Source organism: Aythya marila (genome assembly GCF_965140915.1).
Source record: "Aythya marila genome assembly, chromosome: 13".
NCBI classification, from domain to species: domain Eukaryota; kingdom Metazoa; phylum Chordata; class Aves; order Anseriformes; family Anatidae; genus Aythya; species Aythya marila.
In genome coordinates this window covers 6,526,765-6,548,488 of record NC_139054.1, presented here as the reverse complement: position 1 = coordinate 6,548,488, position 21,724 = coordinate 6,526,765, and the positions used below count along the sequence as shown (strand labels likewise).

Below are 21,724 nucleotides of genomic sequence, written 5' to 3'. Positions count from 1 at the left end.
GATGCGGAGTTTTCCAGACAGACATCACTGTTATGCAAATGCAGGCAATAGCACACAGGAGATCAATATCTGTGACTTGGAAAAACAATCCAAGAAGATCTAAGATGCTGGACAAATCAAAATAAACCCCAGGGATATGAAAGTGTAAATATTATTTAAAAACAAACAAAAAAAGAATATTAAGGAAAAAAAAAAAGCTTCAAATCCAAAGTGTGAGCTCAATTTTTAGAAGGATTTCAACTGGGATCTTAATCTATGAAACTCGTTCAGATTTCACTAATAATTTTTACCTTGCGAGAACTTGGAGTTTTTCTTGATGTTTTCTTCCCAGGGAGAGAGAGGTCAAATGAAAATTTCAAACTGGAATTAAAATCCACACCTTGGGTAGAGAAAATAAGAATTCCATAAGGTACTTTTATAGCGATGGAGATGATTCACAGAGAAACTAGTAAGTCACAAAGAAAAATGGGATACATTTTAGGAACAAATGATTAGTTAGCTAATACTACAAGCAAAGTGACAAGGCAAAGGGTATCTCAAACAATGATACTGAATACCAAATAACACAGGTCACGTGGATAGACATAAAGGCCATAAAGTAAATCTAATCAGAAGAAACGAACTGTACATTTTTACCAAAAGGGAACACTGTAATCAACATCTAACGAAGTCTGTGAAGCTTTTGTGAGTGATAATGATAAAATCAAATCAACTACCAGAATACCACCTAGTGGGATACTGTATTAAAGTCCTTTTATTAACAGAGGATGAGATGCTCAGCTGATATAAACTGTTTGAACAATGCTGATGCAGAAGAGCCACATTTGCAAAGCAATGAGCAAAAGATGCAGTGAATGAAATAAACACAGTGTAATGCAAATTGAAGTGGGCAGCAGGCACCCAAGCTTCGGATTGTGCTGGTTAAATACAAACCATTACGTATCATCACACCAACAGGGCTTTAGACCCCCACTTGTGAGCATGCTGAATGCAGAAGGAGTGGACCGCTGGAGAGCAGGTCAGAGATGTGTGTGGGATGTGTCCCACCACAGACCCAAAGACCCAAAAGAAGCCCGGATTTGCCAGGGGTCCTACTGGGAGACACCCACCAGGAGCATGGATAAACAGGGCAGATGAGAGACCCATCAGCTGCAGCTCTGTTTTGCTGGCTGGGGAGCTCCTCCTGCAACAGAGGGACTTTACTACAGCGCTCGGGCTTTGCTGCAGCCTGCCATACCGCTGCCACACACCTCACTATGTTTTATGGCTCAAGGTGGGGTGGGTTTATTTCTTTTTTTTCTCCCCCCAGAAAAAATAGGTTTCAAACTTAGAACCACACGTAGCAGCTAGGGCTTCAAATCCATGGCAAACATGAAAGAGGAAGTGTCTGTCCTCAGACAAAAAAAAAAAAAAAAAAGAATAAAAAGAAAGGAAAAGAGGACGGCTGTAACACGCTCAGACGTGGTTTGGTTTCAATCCATGCCATAAAACTCATAAAACTCACACATCTCAAAGCACTCCCGGTGGAGCCCAGCATGCATCTTTGACACTGCACATCACACCAGCAGGACTGCAGCCTTTTGATGTTCTGTGTCAAACGGAGGCCTTATTAAAAAGCTCTCTTGGCATGATTTATGCAGAGAAGGGCCTTTTGTCTTTCCCCTCTTGCTGGCTATGCTCATTTCAACATATTTCATCACTTCTTTCAGGAATATGATTAATGGAGGATACCTGTGCTTTGCAGGTGATTGAGTGTCTGTGCTAAAAAAGCAAGCGTTGCATAAAGGTGTATTAAATAAGATCAGCCAAGTAATGATGGCCTCACAGCATCCCATGGAGGTGGCCATCCATTTACCCCTAATATTTAAATCACAGATTTCTCCTTAATACTTTTCTGTGTTTAGAAAGCTGAAAAAGTTCTGTTAAGGCAACATTTTAGTTTAAAGACTTGGAACTTTTTTCCTGTTTGAAAGGGGTTCAGAGGGTAGGGAATGTGGTACTGGCTGGGGAAAAAGAAAATCTGGGATTGATTTGCTGCACTGGCCTGTGCTCCATCCCACTCCATCTACTTTCGTTTCTACCCCTCCACCAGCATGGTTATTTTCCTTAGTAGCTCCCTGAATTGGAACCACTTTCACTGTTTTCATAGCACCTACCACAATCCACCATAACCGATATTTATTAATTAATCATAAACATATTTGTATTGCAGCAAATCACCAGTGTTTAACAGTTTTATGCCATCAGATCACCTAAGCTAATGTCCCCTAATAACTTAGCATATCCCTGATTTAAAATATGTGAACATTACTTTAAAATACTTCTGAATTCTGATACGTACAGGGCTGTTAAGGATGGAAATTTTAATGTTATCAATTAAAGCTAATATTGTGCCACATCCCATTAACAAAATCAAGGCAGAACATCCAGTGACATCAGTTCAGTCAGAATTGGTACCTTTATGGGTATTAATTATTCCATAATTGGGATTTAAGGAAGACATTCTCAAAGAATCAAAGGGAGTTAAGCATCCAGCTTCTCATTTATGTTCATGAGATTTGAGCTTCTCATTTCTCCAGGCTCCTCTGCAAACGTCAGTCTAATTTTATGTCAGTTCCAGCTCAAGACAATTATGGAGATTGTCACTGAGAATAGGTATATAAATAGGCTTTAGGCTACAGAATAGGCTAAAGAATTTATACTACTTTTTCTCTTTTTGCCCTGCAGTACTAATTTCCCAGTTCATACCAGTAAGATGCTCAGAAAGCAGAAGATGCACTGCTTACAGCTGCCTTTTTTCACTGAGTAGAAAGTGAAAACAAATACCAAGCAACAAATACCTGAGCCAACCTGAGCTGCAAAATGTGCGTGATGCATTTCTACACATGGAGCGCAAAAAACATCGCATTCATTTTATCTACTCATCTTTCTCCTTTCTGCGTGGTCATCTCATACAAAAAAAAAGAAAATATCCTAAGAATTTTGGAAGCTCTGATACTTCACGGTTTGGAAAAACAAGCAGCATCTGAGAAACTGCTCAAGCCCTTCTTGTGGCTAGGAAGTGCAAATGAAGCTAGCACAACGGCACAGAGCGGCTCATGACCAACTAGCCCATCCATTCAATATTTGGGTTCCACATCTCATTCCTCACACAGAAATGGAAAGCTGAACACAAACATTTGAAAGATAATAGATGATCTCATACATTTATGATTGCAAAACTCTGTATCTGCCAGAGCAAGGGCTGGCTGGCTCATCAAGTTGCGTTACTCTTCCTAGCTGAAAGCAAAATTACTATCTGAAAATACCATAAACTTGGAGATATTTTACCATGTTTAGGAGAGAATAATGGTGATTTTGATCGTGGAGGATTTTCTGGCCGAGGGGCTACTAACTGGACGGGACGCACGTGTTTATCCAATAGCTTCTTGAAGCAAGACTGCCGATTCTCAAACATGCTTCGAACATTTTCGAGTTTGACCTGCACTGACTGTATCTGGCACTGTAGAGTGAAAAAGATTTCTGTGATCACATAACTACTGTTATTATGCACTTTGACCCAAAACATAGAACTATAAAACCAACAACGCAGTCTAATCTTACTTTTTACTTATGTAATGAGGAATTTGGGGGGGGTTGCTTACCTTTAATTCAGGTGTTAAGACTGACTCAAAGTCATATTGTAGCGCTTGGGGATCATAGTTTAAGTATGATGAAGAGCTTTCTATAAATCTTTCTATGTCCTGGAGAGCTTTCTGAGCACCTTCTTTAGACTGGCACTTGTCCATCTGCTGGTTGGCAAGCAGGTAGGCACCCTCATCACAGCACTGCAGGGCCTGGGGGCAAACACAGGGAGTGAGACTGTGAGCCCATACTAAACCAAGGTACTTGTGAAAAGTATCATTTACTGGATCTCCATCTTCAACATGGAGATGATCGGTACTCATAAATACTCATAATAGTCAAACTCATTCATGTTTAAAAGAAAAAATAGGGATTTTAAACTGGTCTACAGTTCTACATGTAATGTAACTGTGGTGGTGTGTGTAGGAGTTCAGCTGCCTAGCGAGGTAAAACCATCACAGTAACACATGCAGGTACCAGATGAATGCCAGGCTTGGGGTTCAGCCAGCCCTTGCACAGTGGCACACACTGGTGTGGAGAAGATGATGCATCCAGGAACTACAGAGGACTCCCAGTGCAAGGGCTGTTAGCAGGCAGGCAGCAGGAGCCACACTGTGCTCCAGCAGGACCACCAGCACCAACTGGGAGCACAAGGAACCCAGGAGAGGACACCGCCCTGCAGCAGAGAGGCTGCCAACAAATCCCTGCAGATTAATGCAACGTTAAAGTCAAGAACACAGGAAAAAAAAAAAAAAAACAAGTTCCTTAATCACCCTAAACAGTGAAATGGAACAGGGTCAAACTTCACTGCTTCTCTCAGTGGCCTTAAGCATACTACAGCTGTGTGCCTTCTGGCCTAATTAGCATTAATTTCCTTAAATGAATTTTTTATGCTGATTAAGATATCAAAGAGTGCTGGAGCCACATGACTCCACTTCCACACTAGCACGCAGCAGCTGTGTCTATCTACCTATCTGTCATCTTAGTTTACAGTCAGCTGTGTTCATTCTTAATAAATTGTTAATAAAAAAGAGAGAGTTTATCTGAAAACATTACCTCTATTGCACTGGGTATGGAAACCTTGAAAGTCAATTGATACACCAATGCTCCATGAAAGCTAATTTTTGGCGTTCTGAATTGCCCTCTGGAGATGCTCACATCTTTCTACTGACAATTCATAGGACCAGCAGACACCTGTTTGCTAACTTAGCGAGGAGCAAAGCACTTGTCAGCCTCACAGTGGAGGAACACTTTCCTAACATGAACTGCTGAAGTGAAGTTGCACATTTCAGATGCTAACCATCCACTTCCCAGGGCACCAAATCTCTGAGCAATACCTGCTGAAGGCGGGTATGAAGATCCAAGGTCTTCTGCAGTCGCATCTGTTTCCTTTTGATTTCATCAGACAAGACATCAGAATGGTGCCGCAGCTCGTTGCATTGCTGGCAGATTAAGTTGAGTGCGTAGTGATGATTTGCTGCTAGCTGGTGTCCATGTAGTATCACAACCTGAGCCTTCCCTATCAGATCCTTTAGTGAAAGGAAGAGAATAGATTGCACACTTACTGAAGTAATGCCAAAATACCTACATATAACAACATGCACTTGCTCTTCTTACCAGATTTCAGGTACGCATGGAGATGACTGCCATTAGGAGTAGCCAGAATGGGTGGCTTATGCAGGATAAAATGGCACCCATCATCTGGGAAAAAAAAACTTTTGCTATCCAAAAGGAGGATGAAGAAGACGACAGTATTTCACCAAGCCAGCAATGCTGCAAATGGCTGCTGGCAACGTATAGCTGCCATTTCCAGGAACTGCATTCTAAAAAAAATGTAGCTGATGTCCAGTTTAGGCACAATATGCTTATAAGCATGAAAGGGAATTTGAGCAGCTAGGGTTTGTGGTGAAAACAAACCAGGTTCTTTACAGCAAAGCTTGATGCAAAGAACATGCTGTCTTGTCTGCACTTCCTGGTCAGCGTAATGGTTACGTCTTCACCAGGCTTGGCTTTCTGTTGAGGCTGCTTCCCTGTTTGCACACTGTCTGCCAGGCCTTTTGTTCCTCCTCACTCTCTCAACAAAATTTCTTCCAAATGGCCAAAAGTCTTAGATACCTCCTCTCCCATGACTCCCATTTTCAAAGGAACCTCTGGGGGTTGTGCCCAAATCCCTCACATTCTCACTGCCCCGGCCCGCTTGCCAAGCACCACCTTTTGCAGAAGTCACATCCTCAGTTTGGCGCCTGTGAATCATCTCACTTCACCGTTCTCTCTGCTACATCTCTTAGCCTCCATCCATATGTTACGTTCAAATTGTAGACACTTCAAGATAGCAACTTTTTTGCCTCTCCATGTGCCTGGTAACAAGTCTGCCTATTAGCACTGCTAAAAGCACTTAACATATAAATAATTCTTCTTCCAGCTCATTAACTCCCACGCCTGCCCTATGTTCAGACATTTATCTGCTCTGGATTTTCGTGGTGGCTCAGCAATTTATTTTAACTGTGATAATTAAATACCCTGTTCCTGGTTTTCAGCGTGATCACAGTGTTGCTGCGCAGAACAGAGAGACATGAAATCAATCCTGTCTTGCAGCCACTTACCAACAAATTACACCAGAATCAGGTCGTTTTAGAAAAACACCTACCACAAACATAGAATGTGCCTCTTTTGTTTCATTAGTGTATCTTTCAGTGGTAGATTGTCTCACCTGAGCCATACCATCAAAATGACTCAAGTCCTTGAGCCTCTGTTTCACTTGTGAGACACTGTCTCCAGTGTCGGGCAGTTCCGCCTGCTGACCCATTAAAAATTCAATAGCATTCTTGACCTAGACATGAAAAAAAAAGGCTGCTGCAAAATTATACAAAGCACAGACAGAAGATCATTCTCAGACCAAAATTAATCACACTTTAGCTGACTGTTAAATCCAGTAATAAAACTAGTGTCCAAGAGCTAATTTCTAAATTCAAAGATGCTTCTGTCAGCTAAATCTATGTGACTGCAGGGCAGTGATACCTAAATTAGCTCTGAATGAAGAAGCACAGTGGTTTTCCCAAGTTAGCTAGCACTGCTATTCAGACGCAAGGAGCAGCAGCATAAATTAAACACTCAAAATAAAAAGCCAAAAAAAAAAATATCTCCCTTTTCCCCTTCTTTTCTTCCCCAACTACTTCTGCCAACAGAAGTAGTGCATCTGATCATACCTCTTGAAAACTTTGCTCAAACTTCCATAGTTGTAAATATTGCTCCATTTTTAACTGATGCTTTTCCCAGAAACCATCAAATGCAGTCTCCATCTCACGCAACTGACCAAGTAGCCTTGAGTACAGAAAAAGGACAGGATTAGAACAGCTTTTAAAAAGAGGACAAACAGATGGACAAACCATAAGAAGATCATCTATTCAGGACTCCATCTCTCAGGAGAAATCAACAGACATGCATATATGGCTTGTGAAGATCTCAGAGACTTTTCATGAAATCACCTCTGCAGACAACAGTATCTGGGTGAAGACGTTGTTGCCATCTCTGTTTTATCAGAATAATATCCGAGAGCCTTGCATGGGAGAACCCTTCATCTACCCATCAGCCCCATCATATAAATTCAAAAAAATATCAGATTAAGTCCAAGGTGCTTGACAGAAGTTATCCAGCAATTCAGTGGGTCTGGAGCAAAACTCTGGTATTTCTGTCTGTACCTTTTTGATAGGCTACCTAAGCAACACATCTGTATTCAAATAAATTGAGTGTTTCCATTGAAAAACAAGGCAAATTAGCAACATGCTGCACTCACCGATTCACAGTCTCCCAGTCCCCAGGCCTCTCGCGGTGCTGGTCCTGACTGCATTCACCCACCTCAGGCTCTTCTAAACTGCTTAAAAGCAAGTTTCCTTCTTTTGTGACTGCTGTAATATCTTCCTGTATAATGCAAAACATTTCTGGCTCAGGTTATTTCTGTGAGGTAAGGGTAAGTCATTTCACATTGCTCTTGCCTACATTTCCCTGACAAAAAGCAGAGCACTGGTATCCATCAGACCAAAGGACTCCCAGCAAACATTTTAGTTCCCTTAAACCTTGGAGCTGGGGGAGGCTAAACTATGAACTCGTCACCATGCTGGCTGGGAATTGGCATGCATAAAAACATGAAGCCATAAAATGATTCAAGATGCCAGAGGGCAGCATTACTACCAGTCTGTCTTGGTGAGCAGGACGGTTTATCTATCTACAGGTTCATGTTTTCAAGAAAGTATTTCTGCAGGTTAGGAACGTGATTTTCCACCTAGGTCTTCATAGGAGGTTGCTAGAATAGCAACCCATAGTGGTGTAATGCCGGGACAGAGACAGAGCCTCTATGTAGAGAGGCAAATCAGCACTTTCAATGTAACCTACGCTTAGAGAAAATTCAAAAATGTAGTGTGTTCATCAGTATCAGATGAGGCACTCTGTCCTGCCATGAGCACAGCCCCAAAGAAAACACGTGGCAATTTATTCAATTATTTTCAGAAAGAAGAGACCATACGCAGAGATGAGAAGGAAGCAGAAAATAGATGTGGCTGATGAACTGAGCTGGAACAACCACTGAAAGAGAGTGCCACTTCCTGGAGGAGAAAGAGTCCATCCCAGACAATGACCAGATTTCTATTGCAAGAGAAACAATGGCAAAACAATTTTGGGGAGAAGATTCAGAAAGCACCGTCTTACTTAAACTTCTGCCTGCCCCAGATTGCTCACAGCAACCTAAACCTACGAGCATCTTCAGGTCAGCAAAGCCTTCTTCCGAACACAGCAGCCCAGGAGTAGATGGCCATGGCCACAGGAGATTCTCCTCTCCTGCATATGAAGTGTCCACTGCCAGTTTCCATCCCTGTCACTAAAACTTCATGGAAGATGACTGCAAGGAAAAACAACTAATCTTTTTGACACTACCGTGCACAGCAGACTCAAAAGAGGAGTTGCACAGTATTCTTTAGACCATGGGTAGCTGCTATTTCATTGTGTTACACCTCACTCTCAGACACCAAAATTCTGCTTTTGATTCAAAGCCTTTCATTATATGTCAGACAAAGTAGCTGAACTCTCAAACAGGTGCTAACATGATTTTGTCCCATTCAGTATATTAAAGAGGTTAATTTTTCAGTTACTCTGTTTAATTAATTTCTGTCAATTCTTCATTGTGTTTTCAACTAGCTTCTGTTCAGTATCACAGCTACATAAATTATCCTGATCTACTCATTATTTGAATTCAGGAATCAGCTGTACCAATCTTTTGGTTGTAAAGAGAAATACAAAGATCCCATGTCTTGCTGTCACCACAATCTGTGCAGTTTCTCATCTGCTTTCATCTTTCATGGTCTTAGAAGGAACAAAAAAAGAAAAAAAAAAAAGTCAATGGAACTGATTTTAGTCCAAAGCCAAAGAATGTTTTTGATATTTTAAATTAATAGATGAGGCATTAAAAGCAACAGATGCTTTGTATTGAGCACTGCTGTGCTTTATATGCAAATGAATACACATGACATGTTTTATTTCACCACAGAGAAAAGTATATATTACTGATTTGTTTATATACAGGACTAAATTGTGTAATCCATATTTCCTCCCTACACTTTGGACATAATCCTAAGCACAAAGTCTAAGTCAGTCATACACCAACATACGTAGCAGCTGTTTTATGACAACTCTGTTCGTTTCCAAAGAAGAAATAAAGGACCTCTCATTAGCTATAATCTCACTTCCTGTACGTATGTGCATGCCCATACATACGTACCTATACACAGAACCCTTCGGATGTCATTTTGCATATTTCTAACTGGTAGCCTCCTGGGAAATCACTGTCACTTGGACGACAAATGATTATAAATGAAAACAGATACACTTATTTGATTTATGTGAACGCATCCTGCCATAAAGCAGAGGACCTCATTCTTCAACTGCACAGCACTGCTATTAGCATGAGAATCATTTAGAAGTGAGGGCTTGGGGACGTGCCTATGCTGTCCCCAGAAAGATGCAGGAGCAGCAAAAACAACAGCGTGATAGCAGCAGCTGGCTGCTCTACAGCTTCCACTAAATCCTATAAAAATTTAATCAGTCAAAATAGTTGAAAAAAATCTTAAAATATTAAAGAAAAAATGTTGTTTAATATGAAACATGAAGGCTCACAGGGGTCACGTAAGGAGTGCTCTGTACTGTACACTCACAAGAAATCTTCACCTTGCATGCTCTCAAACAGTTTCCTTAAGTCCCCCTGGGGAAGCAACACACAGTAAGTGTGCAGCCCTGCGTGAAGGTGGAGAGAGCTGGGGACAAATCATCCCTCTAGACCTGCTCATGGTCTCTGCTTGAAACTTTCTTCAGCAGTGGGAATGAAGCAGAGGGAACCCCAGCTGGGGCAAGCAATGAAGCCTCCCAGCTGCCTTGCTGCCAGAGGGGAAAGCAAACCCCAGAGGAGCAGCACATTTTAGACATCGTTTTCTGTATCAAGATGGTAATTTACTTGAATGCATGACAAATGCATGTATAATATACAGACAGTCATGCTGTTTTATTTTGTCTCTCAACACAGACACATGCTTGGGAGGGATGGAGGAGCGGGCATCAAACACAGAGGCAGTCCAGCCCCAGAAATTCCCCTGTGCTATGCAAACAGCGGCTGAGCTTGTGATGAGACATACCTTGAGCTGGTAGTACTTTTCAGTGCGCAGGGCCAGGATGCGCTCAATTGAATACATGTCGTCTGGTAGTTCGGTCTCTGCCAGCTCCGTGCCAAAAGATTGTAACATCTGTGCAATTTCCTTCACAGTTAGCGCAAAGCTCTCTATTGCCTGGTGGGAGACAATAACTGCAATCAGCTCGGCATTTGGGATATTCCTACAGCTCGCTAAGAGTGCACTAAGAGCCAAGGCTGCCGGTGAGTCTAGCAGCCTGCTCTTGAAGAGGTGGGTGGGAGGTCCACTGCTGATGCATCTGTTCTGTGCTGTGGTGTGCTAGCTATTGGCCACCAACACACGGCCAGATGGCTTTTAACACAGTCTGAATCCACAGCGGGGACTTAAATTAATATTGGGGACAAATATCCCATGCTTTTTCTGCTGCCTGTTCTTGTGCACTGTGAGATTTTTCCTACCATGCTTTAGAGGTTTGTGGCAGAAGCCACCATAGGATCTGTCTTACAAATTCCTTTTCTACCATCATTCTCCTCTGGTTAACCCACACCTGGAACCACCTGCAGACAGAAGGACTTAGGGGATGCCTTTGGCTTCCTGCTGATGGATGTTTCCAGCTCTGCAAGCCAAAATAGCAGGTTACATCACAGCCACCTCATCCGCAGCTACACCAAGAAGACAAGGGACATCTGTCCAAACAACTAACCCCAGCTTTCCTTCAGGCATGGGCACAGACTTGCCACAGCTACGTGCTGTTATGATGGCAGAGCTGCCCTGGCCCCCTGGTGAGACCCGTCCCCATTTGGCACTGTGCAACCCCAGCTCCTGGTGAGCTGCAGCCCCAGCAGCAGGGAGCTAAGCCATGCACTGGAGACAAACTGCAGACACTGACATTGGGATGGAAATGAGTGCTGCTGGGAGCTGTGCACACCAGCCAGATCCCACGCTGCAGGGCGAGGTGGGGCACTCCCAGTCCCGTTCTTTGCTCTGATCTTCCCACTGGTTACACTAAAAGGAGAGGGTGAAGCCTCTCGTTGCCTCAGCTGCTACCAGACGGTTACATCAGTGAGGAGCTACCCATCTCCTGCTCAGCTGGCAAAAAATTTACTGTTTTGTGGCATGCCTAGAGGGTGCTGCGTGAGACCCACCTTCCATAGCCATGCTACATGACAAGTGGCATGGCTACAAAAACAAATGGTCACCCCGGACTTGAAACCCTGTCCATCAGGAACAAACAAACAGCTTTGTCTCTACTTTTAGGAACAGGATAATATACTCAAACATAAGTGACTGCATTTGTGTTCCATTTAAACAGCATGTATTTCCCTTGGAAATTTCAGGAAATGTTTTATGAGCACCTTATAAGGACGTTTTAGAAGATGTTTTTAATACGGACACTTATCTTAACACACACAGATATGTTCTAGAAGCTCATCTTTTTCTTAGATTAACCCTAGCATTTTTGTCATTCATTTTGTCACTTCTGTCTCAAAGTGTGAGAGCTATGTCATTGTCACTGTAACACATTGTGCAGAAGAACAAAACTAAGAGCCAAAAATCTTAAAAAATCATGAAAGTGGCAATGTGTCAGTGCAAATTGGCAAAAAGTTAATGGCAGAAGCACTAACTTGAACCATTCCAGCAACAACGTCTTGGGCTTTTGTCTTCATGCTGAGATGTACATCCTGTTGCTGCAGGACACGGGGCACAAGGATTAGTCTAGTAGTTATCTTCATTGCTATTTTATTACCAGTAAAGGTAACTGGGAACTCAACCTGCCATTAATCTGATAGACAAACTCACAGTAAAAACTAAGAACGTAGAGGAAGGACAGAAATGCATGGCAAGATGCAGCTCATGGAATTAAATGACCGATTCCACAAACATCCTGGCAACATTAAAGGAAAATTCTTGCAAAGGAAAAAAAGAGGGAGAGGGGTGTCTGAATTCAGTATGCAGACAGCATTCTTACTGCCCTAGATCCCAAACACATTTGTGGTATTAATCACATGAAGCAACCATTATAAAAAAAGCCTATTTTGTATCTGCCATTAAGGGAAAGTTAATAAAGATTTAAGATGACATCTTTCAGTAGCCGCTTCAAAAGGAGCCTAGGGGAGTTCACCACCCAATTCCCCTATAAATCCATTAAGAGTCTTAACTCCGCCTGACACCTCTGTAAATCTTATCAAGGAAACATAATTGCTCCAGGGGTTACTTTTAGCTATGCAATGCTCATTGCCTTATAGGAAATGTTTAGCATGGTCAGAAGGATCAGTGGATCCCCAATGCCCAAGCACCCAGTCATGAGCCCCGGTACGTACAGTCCTGAAGATGACCCACTCGCTGTGGCAGTATTCCAGGGTGCCTCCGAACTCTGGGGTCAGCTGCTGTTCATCAATGTATGTCAGCAGATCACTAACTGAGCTCAGCATAACCACCTACAAACAAAGCAACATCATGAGCTGGCTGATCACTTCCACCTAGGCAATATACAAAGCAAGCTTAGAAATATTTGATGTATCTACAAATTGGGTTTGCTCTATATATTGTTCTACAGCATGGCTTTCTTCTTATGCTTATGGTTTAATGCAGCTTTTATTTTACACACGTGACCATTTTTGTAAGCAAACCCTGATCTCCCAGGTGCTTTCTTCCTTAAATGAAAAGTACAGTGAGATGCTGCAGTACCTAACTGCCCATCAGAGCTGAAAGCAGAAGAAATACAGTTTTTTTCAAGAGATAACCAGTAATCTGGAAAAATACACAGATATTACTACATCACAAAGCACTGGCCAACTTCACATAAAAACACAGTTTTTAATATGAGTTTCTGTGTCTTATTCTTTCTTGTGATAAGTCATGAATTTCCAAAACTGTGGAAGTGACAATCACTCTAGATTGAAAAATGCAGTTTGTAAAAATTGTATTATTTCCTAAAGGAAAACATTTGTTTGCTTTTTGGGTTTGTAATTGTGTTAGCCTTACATTCCATAAAAGTACTTTTCTTCCCTAAGTTATTCTTACTATGTCTATTAAACGAGGTGGCTTTAGAAGTCTTGGAAACTTTGACTTCAGAACATGAAACCATTTCAGTTGCTATTTTAGAAACAAATAGCAACACAAAGTTGGTATGGTGTTTACACTGCGATGAAAATGATGGTTACGGGTGGAATTCATAGCAAAAGCTTCTCTGGATGTGTGTCTTGATGTTTCAGACAACAAAAAAAAATCCTGAGCCTGGCTTTATCTTTTATGGAGGCATGCACCCTCTTTGAGGGGTGAGGATGGGCTGGTGAGCCCACCACCTACTACTACCACTGACATGCTCTGCAGTGAATAAACCGAGCACAAGTAAACACAAAAACACTACAGGAGACATTTGGTAGTAGTAGGCACTACTGGCAGAGATGCTCCAGGTACTCTTCAAGTCAGTGCCTGCAGAGCTGGCCCAAGGCACAAAGGCAGCCACCAATCACACACAGGCAAAATGCCTCTGCACACTCATACCGGTAACTTGAGCAGAAAATCCTCCTGACTAAACCGAAATCCAATGTCAGTGAAGGTGCGCTGGAAAAACCCCGTGGGACGAAGAACCATCACTAAGTGCAGGTTCCCTGGGAACGACGCCTGCAAGAAAACAGAGATGACATTCAACCTGGGCATTCAACACATCCAGTAACTGCTTTCAAACACCTTTAAAAGATGAAAAATTATTCACAACTTAGGATTCTTTTTTTTCTGTTAGCCCCTGACAGCCTTTTCTGATTCTTGTCTATGCTAGGTTGGACTATGTGTTTCCTAAGGCAGGTGTAACATGACATCTACTGATGTTGGGCCAGCTCAAGAGCTTGCCTGCTGGGCTGCAATCCCACTGCATGTCAGCAATTCTCCTGCAGGCTCACAGCTATGTATTTTCCAAATGAGAGGGAGACACTGTAAGTGGTTTAGAGATACAGGATTTCATTGCAGGAGGACTATGCAGTCCCACTTCCCTTTGGAACAAGCAGTTGATCAGCCATGCACCTTGAAGGGCTGCTGATAATACACTCCAAAACTACATATTGCAGTGAGCATTATAACTTAGGGAGTGAAATTATGACTTAGAAGAGAACAGAGGTCTGAAATTTCAAGGGAAATGACAGACAAATTGGGAATGCAAAATTTATTTCCAACCTCAATAATCACCCCATAGCTGCACCAAGCATACCCTGCTTGTCCCTGCTCATTATCGGGCACCATTTCATTTGTGGTAAGATTTCGGAATTTCCTGTCTATGTTGCTAGCAACATTTTCAAGCATATGGTTGGCAGGTGCTTTTTTAAATAGATCTGTGAAAAGGGTGCTTGAGAATGAAAAAGAATTTTTAAGAAACTAGGAGTCACATCATTAAATAATGGATAAGCACATGATGCGAAGAGCTGAGTTAATTAAGATGTACAATTTTCTCTGAGATCCAGCCAGGCCAGGTTAGATTTCTCAATATGTTCCTCCTCATTTATTTTTTCATTCAAACCTACTTAAGAGCACTAAAGCTGTTAGATCCTCACATATTAAGGTGCAAACGTAATCCATTGGGCACTAAATGATATCAGAGTTCTCATCCTGTATTTTCATATGAAAAGTTTTCCTTGAGCAGATAAACAGCTAAATCTCATGAAAGGGCACTCTGTAAGCCCCCCCACACACTGCACAAGTGCAACGTGTGCATGCCAAGAGCAAGACCATATAGGCAATTCCCCATCTCCTGCTCTCCAACTGCAACTACACACCAGATACGACAGCAGTGCCTACACCATGGGCAAGAGTACTGCACATATTTAGGTATTTCGCACTGCAGGACACTTAATCTATGCCTTCAAAACAAGGGTTGTTACCATAAACATGCACTAGTGTGTTCAAAAAAGCCATGATTTACAGTTGAGATCTGCTATCCATGAACTGCACTATAACTCACGCACTACGTTTTCTTTTGTAGGAAAGGTCAGGTTGTGGATTGCTCACAACTCTACTTAGAAACAGTGACTTTTAGGATCAAATAAGCCACTTAGATTCATTACATTGATCTGCAGCTATTTTGAGTAGGAGCAGAAAAACTATAAATGAATGAATGTGAATGAAGCACCAAATTATTACCCTTTGGAAGTCAATGAGAACTGTGCCAGGGACAAAGACTTGGCATTAGAATGAAGAGTAAAGCATTAAATACCCAAGAAGTTTGTGCTGGCTCCAGGCCCTGGGTGCTGTACCCCTGCCACACAGCACTCGGCGAGCACACAGCGTTTCTGAAATGGCTGCCAGCCCCCCCGAGCAGTGATGGTTGCAGCACAGGAAAGCCGAGCAACCTGTGCTCACCCCTGTCAAGCCTGCAGATGGCCTGAGATCTCAACGTGGTCTGGCCGTTGCAGCTGGGAGACAGGTCTCGTCTAAGGAAGTGTGGCTGAGAGGCTGCAGGAGATGCAGGTTCGGCTCCCTGCGTCAGTGCCTATTTCCTTACCTCTGAAAGGAGGATCAGCTCTGCTGCAAGACCACCACAGACAGGCCCCACTAGAGGACACAGCTCTGTCTGAGGAGGGCCACACCTCTGAGACCCTGCTCAGCCTGGGATTTTTAAACTTGAGCTTCCCATATAACCGGGGAGAAAATCATCCCCAGGGCACTGGATATCCCTTGGATATGTCCAAGGACCTGGAGTGGTTCCTCACATTGAGATTGAGAAAAATCTCTATATGGGATGCAGAAAAACTTCACTGAGGAAAGCACCACCAGAAATGGCACAGCCTTGTAAACGTTTTGAATGGACTGAAAATTTACAGCATGAATATTTCACTGGAAAGTTTTGGCAAGCTCAACATTTATCCTCCAGCGCATCCCTGAGAAGCTGGCTGCCTCTCCCACCCCACTGCGCTGGCTGCCCGCTGGACCCAGTAAATGCTGCTATTGCTCTGTCCAGGTCTGTGGCTGGTCTGGCTGGTCCTTGACACTCTTCTCGCTCCAGCACACCCCCTGGCACAAGGAAGTCCCAAGGAAGAGGCTTGTCAACCTGTGTTTGTGGCAACAACATCCCTGCAGAACTGCAAGGATATCGTGGCATTCCTTCCCTTCTGCCCTCGAGCCCCCATTTTCTGCATTTTACAGCCTGGTGATTTCCCAACGGGCATTCCTCTCCAGACAGGACAAGAGCAGTAGCCACCAACAAGATTTCAAAGATATCACCAAGGAGCCACCAGGAGCTGCAAATCCTGAAAGAGCGGACATTTCTGTTCCATGACAGGCCCTGACATTAATTGTCCAAACTGATTTGAGCCAAAGCCTTATGAGGCCAGCGGTCTTACAGTGCTTTAAAGGAGCCTGGAGGATGTACTTTTAGGTCCTTCTGTATGGTCATCAGTCCCTTATAGGTGACTCCAGTGGTGAAGTCTCGCAGAATCTGAGGACAGTCACTGTTTCTAGCTCAGGAACACAAAAGAGCGTTCAGGTCTCTGAACTTTAGGCTCCTAGCTTATTGAAAAAAACTGTCAGGAATATCTCTGAGAAGAAAAACCAGCCACAGATGCATCCTCCCTTGGCCTCATCTCCTTATCCCCCAGGAGGACCAGTCCCCTTCAGCCCTGCTTGGCACTTCATGCAGAGATGGGCCTGCCAAAACTATAGTACAACAGGCATAGGGCATTAAACACCCTTCTGAGAGCAAAGGTGCCTTTGGACGCCTTTGGCTTCATGACTGCAGGATGCCAGCACGCTGTGTGCAACATACAAGAAGGGCCCATAACCTGACACTCACGTCCTTCTGTCATCTCCGCTACAGGGGCAAATTCTGCTCCAACATGACTTTATGGCCCATGCATGCACAGCTGTACCCCTTTTGCTGCTTGATATGCTTTACCTCAGAGGTAGCTGCGTTTCCAGGACAGGTTACTTGATTTCCATTTAGTTTAGAAAGCACTCGGGGAATTTTTAGCTGATCTTATACCTCTAAGTCCTGACCTTGATTTCATAAGTAGCTAAAAAACAAGAAATACAGCTTTGAAAATCATACCTAATGTATTTCCAGCATGGAAAAAACAAGTGAGCAAAAATATAATCTTGCTGAAAGACAGCTAGCAATTAACCCATGTCCTGTGCCTTCTTGCAGACTTAAGATAAAGGATGAAAATTAAAAATATGGATAGACAGACCAGTAATGCCCTGGATAACATTCCTGAAGGGACTATATATTTTTAATCACTACTACAATTCCAGTTCATCTAAGGAATGAAGTCTAGAGCAGTTACCTGCAAACTGAGCTCTAATAATACTAAAGTTAATGCTGGGGTGAGGAAGAAAAAAAAAAAAAAAAAAAAAAAAACTTTCCCCATAACATACTGCAGAAAGCAGACAGAAGGGTCCTTAACCTTGCATTGTTTCATCTTATTTTTTATAATGCTATAAAGAATCTCGTGCATAATAAACTACCTAAGAGAACCCTCTAAACCTTTTGCCCTCTGGCATTCCTCTGCAGCATATTAGGGAAGACAGAAAACTATCGGCACGATTCCACTAAATCAGGCACTTGGCAACATTTCACTGCTATTAATTCACTGCCCAAAGAATGTGTTCAGAAAAATTCCTCCTGTCCTGAGGATGCAGATGTGCGTGCCTTAAGGCCCCAGTTCAGCAACTTGTTTAAATGCATGCTCAACTACAACCACACCGATAGCCCTGCTACAGTCAAGGTAGACAACTGGGCTAAGGCAGCACAAGAAAGGGCATACCCTGAGAGCATCGCAGTTGTTAACTCCTTAGTGAATATCTCATCTCAACATAGCCAATGTGATTTTTCTTAATTTTAGGCATTTGTTTTGCAGAGAATATTCTTTGCAGTTCCCAGGGCTACGTGTGAGGCTGGAAATCAATAGGCCTAACGAAAAAAGTAGCATCTGTAAGTTCGGTCCCGAGCAACAGAAATTGACGCCGGTGGTCCTTCCAGGGATGCTCAAGTCCATGCCTTTCTCCTGCCCCTCGCGGGAAACACCAACACAACAAAACGCCAGGTACACCTCATCCGAGCTCTACCCTCCCGGAGAGCCAGAAGGAAAACCCCACCGCCTTCAGCCGCCTCGATTGCAGCGGGCTGCAGAATTAACCCCCAAAGCTGCCGGTGCGAGCAGGGAGGGCCTCGGGCTGCGCAGTGCTCCTTTTGCAGAGCGGGCAGACCCCTCTCCGCGGCAGCCCTGCGGGATCGCGGGGCACCCAGCCCGGAGCCCGAGGCTCCCCCGGAGGCTCCCGCGGAGGCTCCCCTCTCCCCAGCCAGCCGCCCTGCGGCGGGGCCGTCCCCGGCTCCCCTCTTTTTCCTTGCCGCAGCGCAGCGCCGGGCGGAGCCTTACCGCAGTCCTGCGGGCTCTCCGCACGCCCCGTGCGGGGCTCGCCTCGGCCATGGCCCCGGGCCCGCGGCGGAGCAGCGGCTGCAGCGGGCGGGATGCCCCGGGCAGAGCTGCGGAGGCTCCCTCCCGGCGCTCCCGCAGCCCCCGGCTGGCAGCCCCGCTCCGCGCCGCTCCGCTCCCCAGCGCCGGCTTCGGTTTAAGGTGGAATGCCCAAAATCAGCCGCTCTGCGGGGCCGGCTCCTTTCTGCCAGGGCTGAGCCTGAGCACTGAGTCTACAGCTAGTCGCTTTTTTTTTTTTTTTTTTTTTTTCCTCTCCCTCCCCCCCTTTTTTTTTTCCCCTACTGTGATCTGAAATGTGCATGCAAAAGTTGTTCTGTATTTTGCGTGCGAAGGAAAAGCCCATGGCAAAAGCCGAGGCTTGACCCTGGCACTGGGGTCTCGCTTGCCAAAGCCAACAGGACAAGCAGGAGCCTGTTTTGCCCACGTTGTTAGCATAGCTCTGAGAGGGAACAGCAACATACACAAGGAGTTAAACAAAAATCTGTGTTCTGATCTAAAAAAAAAAAAAAAAAAAAAAAAAAGAAAAATCTGGATCAGATGCATGACTGCAGAGCTGCAATTGCATTTTCTTACACTGAAAAAATAGGGCACTGTATTCCAAATGCAGCACATTTGCACTTCTCTATTCTAAATTTGTACAAAGATCAGGAAAAAAAATATTTTTCTATTGCAGGATGGGCTATGATTTATGACTGGAAATAAATCAAGATCTAAACTTTTGTGTTATAAAGGCAAGTCTAGCAAAAGACCTCCTGCAGACAAGGACAGCCTTCTAGGGCTGGACCCTCTATGTTTTAAGGCAAGATTCCCAAGTTTCAAGATTTAGCAAGCACAGATTTCCTGCTTCTCATTCCCCTTTGTACAGAGCTCCTCCACATTATTTACACGGACAGCCCTGATACTACAAAGTCACTTCCCTGTGTGGACACAGGCACACAAACAGGGTGTGTGCTCAAAGGTCACACAATTATTATATTTTCTTATTAAACACAGAAGGAATGACATTTCTGTAGAAGCTACAAATTAGGACAGACAGGATTTTTTCATATTTGAAACTTCCAAACTATGCAAAGCACCTACATCATCCTTAAAGGAAGCTCTTAGTACTAGCACTGGTTCAAGCACTGGCAGCAGAACTGAATTTTGATGATCCCTTTAAAGAATTCCTTTTCAAATGCTGCTGTTTCTCTAATGGTTACCATACGTGGAAATTCACTTTGTAAAGTTGATGGGAAAAAAATCAGTGCCCCAAATATTGACAGCAGTATTTTATGCACCCTGCAAAAAGGCAATGGGTAATCCTCTCTTCCTTCCACTAGATGCCTATGAGCATTGTCTATGGCAAAATGTCATTAAAGCTCAAATATCTTTAATGCCAAGTTCAGCCGGACCAATACCAAATTCTTAAATTAGGAGGAGATCTCACTTTACTAGATCTAAGCAGAATCAGGTAAGAGCCCTCTTTCTCAGCACATATTGTTGACTTAATTCTCTGTCAGATGGATCAATGCATGTAACTGCTCGATAGTTACAGGAAGAAACAAAGGCAATAACAATACACCCATAAAATTGTCATCAACTTACCTACATGGCATGGTCCAGGTGGAAAAGCATTTATCAGTTAGTTCCTATATATTTGTGCACCCATAACAGTGACTTTCCTACACATGCATACACTACTGTAATACCACGCTGTATTTTCTGAAGACACAATGCATTGTTGAGCTGTAAAAACCTTACTTTTGAGTTATGCTCAGACTGTAATGATGGATAGTACATAAACACTTGTAAAAGATATTTAAAAATATGAATGCATACATACATTTCAAGACAGATTTTTTTTTTCCACCCATGCCCACAAACAAATGATTGTGAAGCCTGTTTTAAGAATCTAACACTTTCAGTCACCGACAATTAGGTAAAATATAGTCACACTAATAAACAGTGTCTAGAAAGAACATATATGAAGCCAAATTCTCCACCCATCAAAATGGCACAAAGCACATTTGGACCGCTAAGAGGAAGTACAAAAACAAGCAAATGAATCAGTTAATGCTCAAACAGCCCATTTACGCATTCAAATGAGGCACAGAGCCACGACTGAATTAATTTGAGGGACATAAAGCAGAATACTACCTAGAGACAAAGCATGAGCATCATTGTTCCTGATTCCTGATGTTTTCTGTGATATGTAAGTGATATGTAATGGGAACGATGACTTAGTACACTAGAAGAAACTATCATTAAAGAGGACTTACTGCTATTTTTTGGAGAGTCATTTTGACAGATGTCCATGTGTCCAATCTTCTATCCAGGATTAGGATAAATTTGGTGTCAGGCTCATGTTGACTATGAAATGAGAAAACACCAAGCAGCCAGATAACATTTTGAGGGAATGTGACTCTGCTGTTCCCTGCCCTTCCTCCCCTCCACCCCCATCCCAAATAACCAAAAAAAAAAAAAAAAAAAGCAAAGCCTGTTTTGACATTTCTGCAGTTGTCAAATCCATTCAAAAATATTTCCTAGACCAGACTCCAGCGAGAAATTTGGGAAGCCCAGGGCTAAGCATCACCTCTGACACGGACAACACTATTGGCACTCCGGTGGGAGCCACAGGAGACAGTGCCAGGTGATCAGCCCAGGTTACACGTCCCTGCCCTCACTGCTGAGCTCCTCCCTCTGAGGGATCTTGCTACCCACCTGCCTGGGTTACAGCAACCAAGCGAAGCCCGCTGGTTTGTTTTGGCACAAGGCGGCACAGGCGACAGCAGCCCCAGGGAAGGGCTGTGCCAGGCTGGATGGAGACAGGGAGCTGACGGTCAAACAGCCCTTTGGGGTGTCGCCGGCACTCACTGAGCCCTGGTTCATTTTGCAAGTGCAGGCTTCGTGACACCCTTTTTGACACCCAAATTCTCCAAGTCGATTTGAAATCCCCAGTCTTGCTAATCAAGTAAGCAAGCAGCCCAGGGGATCTGCATCCTGTCAGGTTACCTAATGCACAGGAGTCAATAA

At 43.5% G+C, this 21,724-nt stretch overlaps 1 protein-coding gene across 2 annotated transcripts in view; it reads right to left on the bottom strand.

Moving 5' to 3' along the window:
• MCF2 (MCF.2 cell line derived transforming sequence) overlaps positions 1 to 21,724 on the bottom strand; it is a 58,134-nt gene that overhangs the window by 19,981 nt on the left and 16,429 nt on the right. For both annotated transcript variants that reach the window (XM_082770878.1, XM_082770877.1), the window contains exons 4-14: positions 20,971 to 21,061; positions 13,800 to 13,919; positions 12,614 to 12,730; positions 10,299 to 10,448; positions 7,418 to 7,542; positions 6,831 to 6,945; positions 6,335 to 6,454; positions 4,962 to 5,153; positions 3,645 to 3,836; positions 3,331 to 3,502; positions 291 to 379 (exon numbers count right to left, since the gene is read on the bottom strand). In XM_082770878.1, coding sequence (XP_082627004.1) covers positions 291 to 379; positions 3,331 to 3,502; positions 3,645 to 3,836; positions 4,962 to 5,153; positions 6,335 to 6,454; positions 6,831 to 6,945; positions 7,418 to 7,542; positions 10,299 to 10,448; positions 12,614 to 12,730; positions 13,800 to 13,919; positions 20,971 to 21,061 — 1,483 coding nt within the window. The remainder of the gene's footprint in view (positions 1 to 290; positions 380 to 3,330; positions 3,503 to 3,644; positions 3,837 to 4,961; positions 5,154 to 6,334; positions 6,455 to 6,830; positions 6,946 to 7,417; positions 7,543 to 10,298; positions 10,449 to 12,613; positions 12,731 to 13,799; positions 13,920 to 20,970; positions 21,062 to 21,724) is intronic.